We start from the raw sequence: 14,382 nt of genomic DNA, 5'->3' as shown, positions 1-14,382 counted from the left end.
AAAAATAGATCCACAGTTTTATAATATAAAACTGTGGATCTATTTTTTATTTTTTTTGAAGTGTGAATTGTTCCCCTTCCCTGCCTGCTATATCTACTACTTGTTTTAAATGTGAGGAGGAAATGAAGGTCTCACTTTTCCATCTTAATTTTTAATTGTGCTGAAATACAGAAACAGAGAGAAGTAGTGAATCATTGTAATTATTTTCTATTATTATAGTTTTGTTGAAGAAAGAGCGATATCCCGGGCAGATGAAGCCCAATGTAACTGTCCTAATTGTAACTTTGCCTGCAGGGAATTCTACCAACATAAATAAAATGTTCACTAAATAAATTTAATCAAATTGTGGAATCCTTAATTCAAGTAAAAATAATTACAAATTTTAAAAAAGTAAGTTCTTAAATGAACTTACTTCCTATGTTAAAATGCCAGGTTTTTGTGAAGTAAAAAAATGACAATTTGATCCACCGTCAAATATTTTTCACATATGTGATATGCAGTTACTTTATACCAGGGGTCTCAAACTCCAGTCCTTGAGGGCCGCAGTCCTGCAACTTTTAGATGTGCCTCTGCTGCACCACACCTGAATAGAATAATTAGGTCGTTAGCAAAGCTCTGGAGAACTGATCTACACAAGGAGGAAGTCATTAAGTCATTTCATTCCAGCGTTTTGTACCTGTGGCACATCTAAAAACTGCAGGACTGCGGCCCTCGAGGACTGGAGTTTGAGACCCCTGCGTTTATACCATATTTTGAATCAAGGAGCTGCAAAAGAGAGGAAAATTAAAGTTTGGAATAGGCTATCGGGAGTCAAGAACTGAGTCTGATAGAAAATCTGGAAGGTTTGGTCAGGAGAGCTGATAAATTTGGAAAACTATTGCCAAGACGAGATGTGGGATGCTGACAAACTGCTGGCATAAGACTGAAAGCTGAAGTACGATAAAAAAAATACTCAAAGTTAAATGAAGAGTGTGTATGCCTATGAAACAAAGTTTTACCTCTTATTTATTTATTTATTTTTTCCCAACATCTGTTTTTTTTTTTTTTCAGGCAAACTTCGCAGGATACACCAGAAAGCATTAGTTCATTCAGAGTTGGGTTATGTCCCTTTCCCAATAACTACCTGGTGTTCCCAAAGAACATGACTGTAACGTCATATGTTTCCAAAACTTGCATTTTATATTAAAAATTCCAAAATATCAGTAAAACTCCCTGTTATGTGACTTTTATATAAAGTACATGATTGTTTGCAAAACACACAAAAGTGGAGTGGACTAAAACTGAATGACAACAGAAGTGACAGAAGCGAATTCTTTTTACTTTCCATCCATCCATCCATTGTCTGTTCACCCTTGTCCCTAATGGGGTCGGGAGGGTTGCTGGTGCCCATCTCCAGCTACGTTCCGGGCGAGAGGCGGGGTACACCCTGGACAGGTCGCCAGTCTGTCGCAGTCTTTAACAAATTTATTCCAGAGTGGCAGCTGTGTTGCTGTTGGTGTTGCTATATTCTGGAAACTAAAAATGTAGCTTCACGTCGCCTTCATTCCTCATTTATTTATCCATTACTCGGAAAATGGCCTGAAGCTGAGGTCTCCGAGCTTTCTGTGTGCGTCCTCAAACGCAGCGTCATCTCTCAGGGTGACGTCAGACTGTGACAGTCGGGGCTGGGCAGGGAAACGGGAGCCGCTGGGAAAACATGTAACGGTGCAAGGTACGCCGCACCTTCCCTCCACAGCCCTAACAGAGACTCAATTCACAAAAAACAGACCAAGTAAGTCTGCAGAGCGACTTTTTCTACCGCTGTCTGCTTGAATCTTTGGAACATCTCCATCACCGGGCGGTTAGTTGTCTCACATTAACTAGTAGTCGGCGCTTCATCTGAGGCTAGCCACTAGCTTTGGCATTCCAGCAGGCTGGAATTCTGGCTTTAGCTACAGAAACATAACAACAGCGCTACAGTTTGCGCCGCGGGTTTAACTGCCGAATGACTTATTTAAACCACTGTACGCTGGTAACCTGTTTCAGTGAATACGTGGAGAGCTTATTGGAAGTGATGTAGCGCTTTGCATCAAAGTTATCCCGCTGGAGCTCTTTTAATGACAGACAGAGCCCAGCCCAGATGTAACCAACAACAACAACACGGGGCGAGCCTCGTTATGTGTCCACTGGCTGACGCTTTATGCTTCTCGTTTGTGGGTAAAAATGTGAAGATGGGGACAGACGAGCGTGGGTGTGTGAGACCTGGAAGTCTCGTGCTGATGTTTGACAGCTGCAGGTATGCTTGTTTTTGGTCTGGCCGCGCCGGCCGGCTGGCTGGGTGGGGAGACAGACCCGCCTTGGTGACGATACATCACCAACACATAAACATAGTTTTGTTGATGTGACTGAATCAGTCCTTTCTTTCAGACTGGACTGGGTGTTCATCTTCAGTCAAAAATCAGTTGTATCACTCATAATAAGACGCAGTCATTCTCATTCACAAAATGTACTGCATAAATATAGCTAAAATTTATATAAATCTATGAAAAAGCTGTACATCTTCCTGCAACCCCCCCACAAAGATACTTGTTTGATGTAATGGGTGACTGAGAATCCCAAATAAAAAGGATGCAGACTTCACATCACAACGTGAGCTTTATCATATTTCATTTTTAAGAGATTTTATGTGATAAACAAACAAAACGTTGGGCATAAATGAGGTATGGAATGGAAAGGATACATTGTTTTTAAAAATTGAAACAAAACTAAACTAAAAATGTGTGGTGTCCTTGGTATTCAGTTCAACTCTGCTTGTAGTTTGCAGTCACAACTACGTCTGCTAACTCTGCTCTCTTAGAGAGTCTAACGCCTGCATTCATCTGAAACATTTTATTGTAGCTCCTGCTGTATGTTTACAGTCGTTTTACTTTTGCAAGGTGAACTTCTGCCCCAGTCTGCATGCATTTTGCAACCTATACAGACTTTCTTCCCACTTCTGGACTGCCCTGTATTAAGTTTCATTGAGATTGCCAAAAAACACTTTGACTAGGCTTTCCTGCTGCTGCTGAAGAAAAGCGCCCCAACTGCCCAATGATGCTGCCACCACCATGTCTCATTATGTCTCATACATATTTATGCACTCTCAAATTCAGACATTTGCCACAAAATTGGACAGCTTTTCAAGAGGCAAATGTAATCCAAACTATACCTTAAAGATGGGTCAATTCAAGAACTTTTGGAAGCTGAGAAGTTAAGCATTTCAGTCTGCTGGTGCTAACTGTATGGTGTTTCATTTCACTTTCTGATGACAAAACTAAAGATAGGCAGATCTTTCACACTGTTGAGTTGGTAACGCAGTAAAGAAGTTAAGAAGTAAAGAAGTTAAAGGAAGAAATGCTCATGCCTTTCAGACTTTTCTGTTGCTTGCGGAAGATTTCTGACAAGGTGTGAACAAATGTAAATAAAAACAATCAGTGACGCGTCTCCCTGGGCATTAAAATACAATGACTAAGATTCAGAAGTGTGCCAAGTAAAACATTTTCACACTTGAAAGATAAGCTTGCTACAGTGCTGTGCAAACTAAAACTCACATTCGTCCATGATTATGTCTTTGGCATTTATATCTTGCGATCTCTCCTTAAAGGCTTTAGAGCACTTGAATGTGAAAAAGCGTTGAATGGTTCAAATTTTCCTTGAACTTAAATGTAATCCATGCTGAATCCATTTGTGTGTGAAACAGAGTGTGTGTTGTTTCAGCCAGCGTGAGTCATCTGTGTGGTAAGGCTTCTGTTCACCACCTACTGGATGCAAAAAAAAAAAAGAAAACCCCCCAAAAAACAAGCTGAACACCAAGCACGAGCCCTGTAGGACCTCACAGTTATTACCTTGGTTATTGCAAATAGATGTTTTTTCTTACAGTGCATTGGTTTGTGTAGCAGCTGGCATCGAAACAATAGCATGATGTATAGCTCTGTGAAGAGAGGATAGTAAAAGAGGTTTTATTATTATCCGTCAGCAATAAATACAAATAAATTCAATAAAGCCTTTTGATGTCAAACAGTCGAAAGCGTATCTGGCTTACCGCACTAAAAGTAGCACATGACTGTCAGAAATGGTTTTTAACTGGTTCAGTAAAACGTTAAAATGGAAAATGTGCAAATTTACCTTCTGATGTCATCTTCAGGGTAAATTGACGAGATAAAGATATTTGCTCAATGTTCATCGGGCAGCGTGTTTAGACAGTAAAGTAAAATATAAGGATAACTCGGGGCGCACAGATGAATCGGCCCAGATTTCCTTAATTTTGGGATATCGGAGAACACTAAACCGCAAAGGTCTGAAAATCAGCCAACCCAAAGTAGTGAAGTAAGCATGAAGTTGAAGGTAAATTTCTTCATTTTTTTCTAAGGACTTTTCAGGTAAAAGTCGGATAAAAAATCGATTACCTTTAGAAGAAGTCACCCAATTAGTAAAGCGGCTTCACCTGTGTGTGAGTTAATCTCAGTAAATGTACAGAGGCAAAACGCTCTGCAAGTAAAAACCTGGTAGAGGCAAAACACAAGCAGCTATTACTGCAATGTCAACTTTATTTAAGTCTTTTTTTTTTATTAGACTTTACATCAAACAAGTTCAACCAAAGTCTTGTTCAACATATAGATATTAGAATAATTAATCGGAGTCGTTTAAAATAAAATAACACAGTAAACATGAATAAAATAATTCATTATTTAATTATTTTTTCTTTATTCATGTTGTAAATTACTGTTATTCATTATTATTTTGCACACATTTAAAATTTTTATTTGTAAAGTTGCTAAAAACCATGTATAGCATTTCCTTCCACTTCACAAATATATGAAAACTTTCAAGAAGTACGGATACTTTAGCAGAGTAATGTAAATATTTTAAGACTGATACAATTAATCCATTAAATTAAGATCAATCAAACACTAAGTTGGTTGATTATTATTTCAGTGACTGATTCATTGTTGACTAGAGCGCATAGACTCTTAAAAAAGGCCATTTATTGAAAGAACAACACAGTAATTAAGTCAAAACTGCACAAAAAATATATACATTTTTGCATTTACAACGTAGAAACTTCTTTGTCTGTGAATATGTTCTGCCCAGAACTTGTCAAGTGGCATAGTTTTAGCTTCATCTGGTTCAAATTCTGTAAATTAAAATTCTGTTACGCACATTTTCGTATCCATTTATTAATTAAAAAAATAATCAGCTATGTGACTGCATTGCAGAATTTTAGTTTTCTTATTCAAAGATGTATTTGATTTGCTTATTTGCAACATTTATTTCTAATATTGTGTAAAAAGGCTTTAGTAGTTAAATGGCAGAAAGGGCCATTTTTTAATACGATTAAACGTCAAAATATTCATTTACTAAAATAATCGTCATTTGCATCCTTATAGTATTTTAGCTAAATGGCCAAATTCATGCTAACCTTAATTCATAATTTGCACATTAAAAACTTACACTTCAAATATGATTAAAGTGATATTATTATTACTTTTGCTACTGCTGTTATTTTTAGTGGGTTGCATTGAAAGCTGTTATTCACTTTTTGGGTTGCTTTTCATGCTCGGGTTTGTGTGTTTTTCCCAGCTTTCTTCAGTCACGTTGAGACACAGGGTGGCCGGGGTGGTGGGGGAAGGCCGTGTCCCCCCATCCTAATCAAGTCCCCCAACCATGGACAAACAGGGCCCCATCACTACACCAGGCAAATCAAGTGGGCTAAAGCCTCCCAGTAAAATAGCCCGTCCATCCGCAGTACCAACTAGGACCTCCCCGTCATCTGGTAAGAGCTTTTCAGAATGTCAGTGATGCTGATCAAATAATTCTCCAACCATAAAGGCTCAGAAGTATGTTAGCACAATACCAAGTTTGGAAGACATTTAGAGATGATCAAATTACTTTTTGTCCTGCTGTTACAGTCTTGTTGTACTGTGTGTTTTATTTTTGGTTTTTTTTCCATATTTAATTGGAATAATTTTCACCTGAAAATGATATTTTAATGCTTGTCGAGTGCCTCCAAGCAGTTAGATACTTCTTGGTCAAATGAATCAAAAAGCCATCAGTTACACTTCTACATGTAAGCATCAGGCGGTGGGTGAATCTTCATTGGTGCAGACAAAGCGTTTGCGTGGGGTTGCATGAGACGTTATTATTGGGTCATTGCTGCCAAAGTGCGATTGGGTATCAACCAAAAACCCACATTTTGAAGCTTTAGTTGTGATGCAACAAGTTTATTCAAGGTGCTTTAAAAGAGGAAAACATCCGTTTTAATTATAACCTTCTTCAATTTTTTCTTCCAGGTGCTTCAAAGCCAGTTCCTCCTGAAAAGTCCTTGTCAGGTGTGACCTCCCCAACACAAGATGTCCACACGGACTTTAAGATTGGCGACAGGGTCTGGGTGAACGGCAGCAAGCCCGGCTACGTTCAGTTTGTCGGAGGCACGCAGTTTGCTCCCGGACAGTGGGCGGGCATCGTCCTGGACGAGTCCATCGGAAAGAACGACGGGTCGGTAGCGGGCGTGCGCTACTTCCAGTGTGAGGATGGGCGGGGCATTTTCACACGATCTTCCAAGCTATCCAGGACGCCGCTGCCGGAGAAGGAGGCCAACGGAGGGCAGGCCAGCCCGGTACAAGCAGCCCACGCAACAAGCAAGGCTACACCGGCTGTCGCTGCCCCTAGTGGTAACAGACTGAATGTTTTTGGGGGGTTTTGCCACATTTTGTTAAGCTACAACTACAACAAGCTTCTTTGAACATTCATTTCACAGCCTTGCCCTTAATTGGATTTTAAGCTCGACTTTGAATAAACTTTGACATAAACTGTTCCATTTTAGTAATGGCTGTATGTTTAGAGTTTCTGGAAATGTAGAGCCAAACGTAGCTAATAAGATCCCGTCTCTATTACTTTCCTTTGTCTTGCTGCTGAAAAGTATTTCCTCTCCTTCAGCTCCAGTCACCGGTGTAAAGGCCAGTTGTGTCCTGAACCGTACGGTTAATTCCACCGAGTCAGTGTCCAACCTGTCTGACCCCGACTCCCTGAAGAAGATCAGACAGGAGCTGAGGCTGGGAGACCGCGTTTTGGTAAGAAAGATGCTTTCTTGCCAAAGAAAGCATCTTTGATAAGAAAGATACCAAAGATACTTTGGTACCTTGCTTGACCGTTTACCTGTCATGTTTAACAGCATGACAGGTAAAAGGTCATGCTGTTTACCTGACCGTAAACAGCATGGACGTTCCTCTCCACGTACTGCTTAAGCTATCCTGACACAAAGATATCTGTTTTTGTATAATTTCATTCTAAAAGTAACTTCAGTTATTACAACTTCCGTGCGCAGGTCGGTGGAACAAAGGCGGGAGTGGTGCGATTTCTAGGAGAGACAGACTTCGCGAAGGGAGAGTGGTGTGGCGTGGAGCTGGACGAACCTCTGGGCAAGAATGACGGAGCTGTAGCTGGGACCAGGTGAGGAGGACTGATGCATGGGAACTCTGTCTCTGCTTACGACTAGTGTGTTTGATGAGTCATTCAGTGAGCAGGTATGCAAAGTCCATTTGATTTTATATGTATTTTATTTTTAGTTTTCAAAGTTTAGAACATACAGACAAACAAACAGGAACCAGATGCACAGGCCATCCATTTGATTTTATAACATGAAAAATAATTTCTTTTAGCACAGTCATATGTTGTAAATATTTTTCTTGCAAATTAGTGCAATTAGAAAAAAAAAATTCTAATGCAAATATGTGCATTGATTTTAGTATTTTGATACTACTTTATACATATAAGTAGATAGAGCTGATCGCTTTTATTCTGGCCTATAATGAATTTTATCCAATGGAACTTTTTTTCTTTGGACTTGTCTTCTCTTTACCGTAATGGAGCCGGGAGATCATTTGCTGCAATGCTTTCAGCTCCAAAGAACTGCAAAGATATATTTGGTAAAAACTTTTAACCCCAGTATTTAAATAGTTTTCTTACATTTCCAGTGCTGCATTAAAATATAATTATATTTAAAGTACGACCGGGACTTTAAAGCAGTTATTTCAAATGAAATCAATGCATTTTTTTTAAAATTCACGCATTTCTGGTACACCTGTAAGTCTGACGCACAAGTGACTCATGTAAACAACAATGGATGACTAAACAGCTTCTCTTGGCCCACTGAGAATTAATTTTTGCTTAAAAAATACGACCTGATTGGACATTGGAAAACACTACTGTCATGTTCGAGTTGTGCTAAAAGGAGTTAGCACAACTCAGCGAAACTATTCAAGCCTAAAATACAGTAGCATCTCAGTGCTAAACATTTTGCAGCAGCACAGACGCCCCCAACGCTAATGTCAGCAGCCACATTTCTACAGAAGGAGATTTTTTCAAAGAACTCCCATGAATGATCAGGGTTTCTTGAAACACTTGAAAACTCTGTGGATATAATAGCACTTTGCACTAATCTGGTGGTTGGATAAAGTCAAGAACAATAGATTAAAAACAACAAATCTTTTATAATCTTGCTTATTCTGTCGGTTAACATGCATTTAATTGCAATTAATTTAAAGACTTCACACACATCTTTACCAGCCAACAAAATGCTTCTGTCTGCTTCTATCTACCCACAAACAAAACATAAAAGAAAATCAGGTGACGCACAACAAGTTCATCCAGCGTAGCCAAACTGACGGCTAGGCGCAACTTGTTTTCCTCCCAGGTATTTTCAGTGCTTGTCCAGGTACGGCCTGTTTGCACCCGTCCACAAGGTGACACGGATTGGCTTCCCCTGCACCACGCCCACCAAGGCGAAGAACTCCCTCAGGACTTCCACTTTCAAGAGGAGTCCGAGCGCGTCCTCCGTCAGCTCCCTCAGCTCGGCAACCTCCTCCATCAGCGGCAAACCCAGTCGGGCGGGACTGGTAATATTCACGCAGATATTAAAGCAGAATTACAAACCTATGCTGCAAAAACACCAAATCTCACTGAGTGTTTTTGGTCTAGATTCCAGTTCAAATGTCTTAGTTTATTTACTAAGTAAGTTTACTAACTTACAAGTAACATTTCAACAAGACATAAGAGCTTGTCTTAAGTCAGTAATTTCTTAATATTGATGAAAAAGTTCTAGTTCCATTGGCAGATTATTTCTCTCATAACAAGACATTTTTCCCATATTATAACATAAATAATCTGCCTGGTACTTTTTCATCAATATTAAGGAATTATTATTGTATATATTTTTCTGAAAAGTTTCTTGTAAGTCAGTTTTGTCTTATTTCAAGCTTAAGATACTTACATTATAAACTAGATCAAAAATACTTTGTAAGATTTTTATGTTTTTGCAGTGTAATGTAGAACTTTATGTCAACTATGTGTCGTAGCTGAAAGTTAAATGGAACGCAGTTTAAATGTCTGGTATTTAAAAAAAAAAAAAAAAACAGATGTAAAGGTGTTATCTGTCTAACTAAAACGTTAATAGATACCAGTTTCTTGTTAAAGCTTGCAAATATATGCACAGAGAAATGGTTTTAATTGGGCCTGTGCAACAGTTATTTCCCTTTATGACTTTAAATTGTAATATTTACCAAAAAATAATATATAAATAAAAAAAAACTTTATTCAGTTGTCTTTACAAATGTGTACCGACTCACAAAACGAAGCGCGTTTGGGTTGTCTTCCAGCTGACAGAAACATCTGTGCGGTACGCTCGCAAGATTTCGAGCACCACGGCGCTGCAGGAGGCCCTGAAGGAGAAGCAGCAGCACATTGAACAGCTGCTGGCAGAGAGGGACCTGGAGAGGTGCGAGGTCGCCAAGGCAACCAGCCGCGCCGGAGAGGTGGTGCAGGAGCTGGCTATGCTGAGGAAAGGGCGGGATCAGGTGAGCTCTCTGCATTTGATCAAAAGAATTTTCAGAAAACCTGAAAAATAAACGCATGACTTAAACAAATAGCTTCAATGCTTTTCTTGCCTGTTTACTCTGCTTGGTAATACAGCCTTTAACCGGGGGGTTATAAAAACAAGCAGCATCCATTATGTTTACTTCCTGAGGTGTGATATGTAATGAGGGAGCACGGAGCAAAGTTGGCTGTCTGGGAAAAAAATTCTGAGCACTCTTACTAAAGAACAAATATTAAAGAAAATTAATTGTAGATTTTATTACAAAAACATATTGATCCCAATATAAATACTGATATTGTTTACCTGACAGTAAAAATAAGGATATCTTAATCCAACTTCATTTAATATCTCAAGTAATACACAGTTCTTTGTAAAAGTTTTCTAGCGACTTAATTTTTTTCATATTAAAAACCTCTAACTTCATTGGATTGTACTGGGATTTTATGTGACGGACAAGGAAAAATAAACCCAAAAGTTTTGTGAGACGTGCATATGTAATCATCCCTCTTTAGCCCTAAATAGATAAAGAGGGATACCAGACTAATTGCCATCATAACTCCAGATTATTGGTTACTTTAATGCAAACTAGAATAAATATTTTAGCGGTCAAAATCCTCAAGTGAAACTCTTTGGCTTAAAATAAAAATGTCTTCAGTATCTAATTCTAATTAACTCAAAGTAAACCACAAGTACTCATCATTTTATAGCAGTTTTAAATATAAAATCCCATGTTCTTCAGTCCTGACTAAGCCATGTTTGTCTTGTGCATTTTAGAATCCAGTAATGGTTGCCTTTAAAGTTATTATTTGTTATCTAGCTCTAACTGTAGACACCAATCAGTGCAGCTCTGAAAACCGATTCTCTAGAATTTGATGATCATTTCCTTTGTTTTGCTCATGTTATCAAGCACCTGGTCACTGCCTCTGCACCTGATTCGTGTTTGACTTCCTCGCAACACACTCATTTAAAATCACAATGAATGAATCCCACTACTGTGGCATCATGTGATTCATGTAAGAATCAGATTTTTCAAACTTATTTTGGATTTACAGTCATGTTTTAACCGGGTAAACAGCAATGGGCTGAGTACACGACCTCGAGGAGTCCCAGTCCTCCTCGAGCAAAGCTGGCTTTTTTTCACACTGTGTGCTGTCTGTGGTTTCTCAGTGTGCTCTGTTCAATATCTGGCATTCTCCCAGCTTATCGTGTATTTTACAGTACGCACTGGAGATGGAGGCCAAGCTGGATCAGTTGCGTTCTATGGTGGAGGCCGCTGATCGAGACAAGGTGGAGCTGCTCAACCAACTAGAGGAGGAGAAGAGGTGGGTCCTTCCTTCTTCGTCACATTATTATAGCTGTTTATGGATGATGTTAAATGCACAGCAGCAACAACAAGTATTCAGTTTGCCAAACTAATCAAAGCAAAGTCTTTTCTCAGTGTTTGTTATCCTGTGATTAAAATGTTTTAACTCTTTAGCTTGCTAATTGTGCTGCAGTTAGCCAGTGATTGAATTTAGCGTTCAGTCACATTTTAGTTTATGTAACAAATACAACTTAATGAGAAATGTCAGCCTCGGAAGTTTTACTGTACAAAAGAAATAAAATAAAACTTCAATAAAATTCAGTCCACATTTAGTATAACATCTCAGTCACAATTCATTGTCTCTATTCCGATGTAATCTGAGTTTGAGGAGAACATTGGCACAAAAAAAAAGCATATTGTAAATTAAACAAGCAAAAAAATGATGAGAATGTCAGTCACCCCTTAAAACACATTTTAGATAGGAATTATGTTTCAGTTTAAGGTTGTTAAACTAATAATTCAGATTGCCTGGTGTTGTTTTGTTTTTGTTTTACAATATTGTAATTTGTAACAGGAAAGTGGAGGACCTGCAGTTTCGTGTAGAGGAGGCATGCATCACCAAAGGAGACCTCGAGGTATACAATGTACTTCTTCACATGGCAGAGTGGGACAATAGGTCAGAATTTTTAAGAAGCCTGTGTCATTTAGCTTTGCTTTAAACATTATTTTAACGGATGTCCACCTGAGGTTTCACTTTCCTTAGAAAAAAATTAAAAAGAGTAAGACTGAAGTTTCTCCTTTTCCTACACTCTTTGAATCCTACCCTTTCAGTCCTGTTCAGACTCACCATCCCTTTTATTTATTCATCCCAGAGTTGGGTTACTCTTCTTCTCAGATGTCTCTGCCATGTTTCACTGATGTTGTCGTCCTTCCGCCATCTGTTCATCCTCATGCCTGTTCATAGACGTTTTTGCCTTCACCACTCCTGTTTGCCTTCATCCTCAGCTGTGCTTGTTGCTGTTTGCATTCTTTTTGTTTAACACTAGAGATAAATTAGTGCCTTATTGAATTGGGTTCCCATGCTGAATGCAGGATAAATAAATAAAATTGAGCAGATAAGTGACTCTAATCGAGAACAGAAAACCCAAAATGCTGCAAAAGAATCTTCTTTTTCACTTTCTGCTCTTTGTCCTGAAAGCATACTTTTCTCTGTCGCACAAAGCTGGCATGTCAGCGCTGCATTGGTGTTTTGTTCTCCTTCTCTTCCTGCTCTCTCTTACTAACAGACGCAGACCAGGCTGGAGCATGCCCACATAAAGGAGCTTGAGCAGAGCCTGCTCTTTGAAAAGACCAAAGCTGAAAAACTCCAGAGGGATTTAGAGGACACTAGGGTAATGCTGCAGTCCCACACCAGGGCTGAGTCACGGCCCTTTCCCCACCGGGTTTATTAATGATGCACAGCGTATGCTAGGAGAGCTGCAGCGTCGAGGCCCTGTGGATATTGTCCACCGCTGTGGCAGAGAAACATTAACAACTCATCTGCATGTAGCTTCTCTTTATAACCCAGGTTTATCTGAACAATATGCATGTGTGCATGAGTCTAAACTGATATTGTTTGAAGATGACCTTCGCAAGATCAGCCAAGAAATTTGGCTGGTGGCATTTTCTTCTTGCCAGCAAATCCTACATAAGAACTTAAGTCCTCCACAAATGATTAATTACCTCTATTTTATGTTAAATAATTATCTGATTTTGAACCAAATTCACAAGAAGGCGCTAGACCAGGGGTCTCAAACTCCAGTCCTTGAGGGCCGCAGTCCTGCAACTTTTAGATGTGCCTCTGCTGCACCACATCTGAATAGAATAATTAGGTCATTAGCAAGACTCTGGAGAACTGATCTACACAAGGAGGAGGTAATTAAGTCATTACATTCCAGTGTTTTGTACCTGTGGCACATCTAAAAACTGCAGGTCTGCGGCCCTCGAGGACTGGAGTTTGAGACCCCTGCGCTAGAGTGTGTACGGAGAGATGCCCCGGTGAGAATTTTGTCTGATTTCCAACTCTAGCTTTTGGAGAAACTTTGATCTGCTGATAACAATTTTGACTGATTCTGAATTCATTGTAGGAGCTACAATAAAAGAAGATAAAGTAGGAAGCCGAATCACTTTATTGCCATTTCCAGTAAGCAAGTTCACAGGCAGGGAAATTGCTTTGATGTAACAATGCAAAAATAAATAAATAATAAAATTATATATGAACATGAAAAAGAAAAAAATAGGAAAATAAATATTTTTTTAACCTGCAATTCAGAACCTTTAAAGGGGCAGTGTTATGGAAAATCGACATTTTTGAGCTTGATATGATGCTATGATGTTATTCCCTCATCAAAGACATATCTGGAGTGTTGCTCTAATTCTTTCATGCATGTTTGAGAAATACTTGAATCTCCCGTGGCAACCATTCAGCAGTGCAAAACGCCTGGATGGACACAGCTCCTCCTTAGAGCTGCAGTTTCCAAACTTTCCCACTCAACCCCTTCAGACTAGCCGGCTGCAATTAGCAAATGCCTGATGGAAGTTTGTGTCTATGCAGCTACTGGTCAGATCAAGTTTTTCTAATGACACTAATGACACTGGAGATCTCCAAAACAATTATGTGGAACTTGGTGGCTTTAAGACAAATGTAGACGACATCTTTTATGCTTTGAAACCTTTGACCTGTTGCTACTTACTGATTGGTTCTCTGATCAAGGTGGCATTTCATTCTGAAAATCAAGTAACTCAGATTTGTATTTGTGAAGTTTTCTTTGATACTGTCCATCTTGTATATTTTTAAAACTTCAGAAATTTCTATTTTAAAGTAAAATCAGAGGAGCTCAGTTTTTTTCACAGATTACCTATCTCATGCCGTACGAACGAATATGTAAAAATATACTTTTTTTAATAAAAGTTACATACTGCAGCTTTAATGAAGGCATGATCCGATTTTCAGCTTTTTAGACGGGAACGTTTTTAATCGTCTTCCTGCTTTAAATCTTGTGGTTTAATGAGGACTGTTTCTATACACCGAAATCTTTATTTCATAGATGTTCCAGAATAAAAGACAAAACAGCCAAACCCAAAAAGACTCGAGCATTTAGACGTATTTGAGTCAAGAGGCAGTAGTGCTTTTAATCTCTTCAGCGGTGCG

At 39.0% G+C, this 14,382-nt stretch overlaps 1 protein-coding gene across 4 annotated transcripts in view; it reads left to right on the top strand.

Annotated features, from left to right (window-relative positions):
- Positions 1-1,633: 1,633 nt before the first annotated feature.
- Positions 1,634-14,382, top strand: part of clip1b (CAP-GLY domain containing linker protein 1b) — a 35,838-nt gene continuing 23,089 nt past the window's right edge. For 2 of the 4 annotated variants that reach the window (XM_028024917.1, XM_028024915.1), the window contains exons 1-10: positions 1,634-1,771; positions 5,599-5,791; positions 6,309-6,689; positions 6,955-7,088; positions 7,343-7,467; positions 8,711-8,912; positions 9,672-9,869; positions 11,108-11,211; positions 11,767-11,827; positions 12,479-12,583. In XM_028024917.1, coding sequence (XP_027880718.1) covers positions 5,683-5,791; positions 6,309-6,689; positions 6,955-7,088; positions 7,343-7,467; positions 8,711-8,912; positions 9,672-9,869; positions 11,108-11,211; positions 11,767-11,827; positions 12,479-12,583 — 1,419 coding nt within the window. In that variant the 5' untranslated portion in view covers positions 1,634-1,771; positions 5,599-5,682. The remainder of the gene's footprint in view (positions 1,772-5,598; positions 5,792-6,308; positions 6,690-6,954; positions 7,089-7,342; positions 7,468-8,710; positions 8,913-9,671; positions 9,870-11,107; positions 11,212-11,766; positions 11,828-12,478; positions 12,584-14,382) is intronic. The other 2 variants (XM_028024916.1, XM_028024918.1) reach the window with 2 other exon arrangements.

The sequence above is a fragment of the Xiphophorus couchianus genome, chromosome 8 (assembly GCF_001444195.1).
Source record: "Xiphophorus couchianus chromosome 8, X_couchianus-1.0, whole genome shotgun sequence".
NCBI lineage: Eukaryota > Metazoa > Chordata > Actinopteri > Cyprinodontiformes > Poeciliidae > Xiphophorus > Xiphophorus couchianus.
Note: the sequence above shows the minus strand (reverse complement) of the source record. Positions and strands in the feature narration are given on the sequence as shown.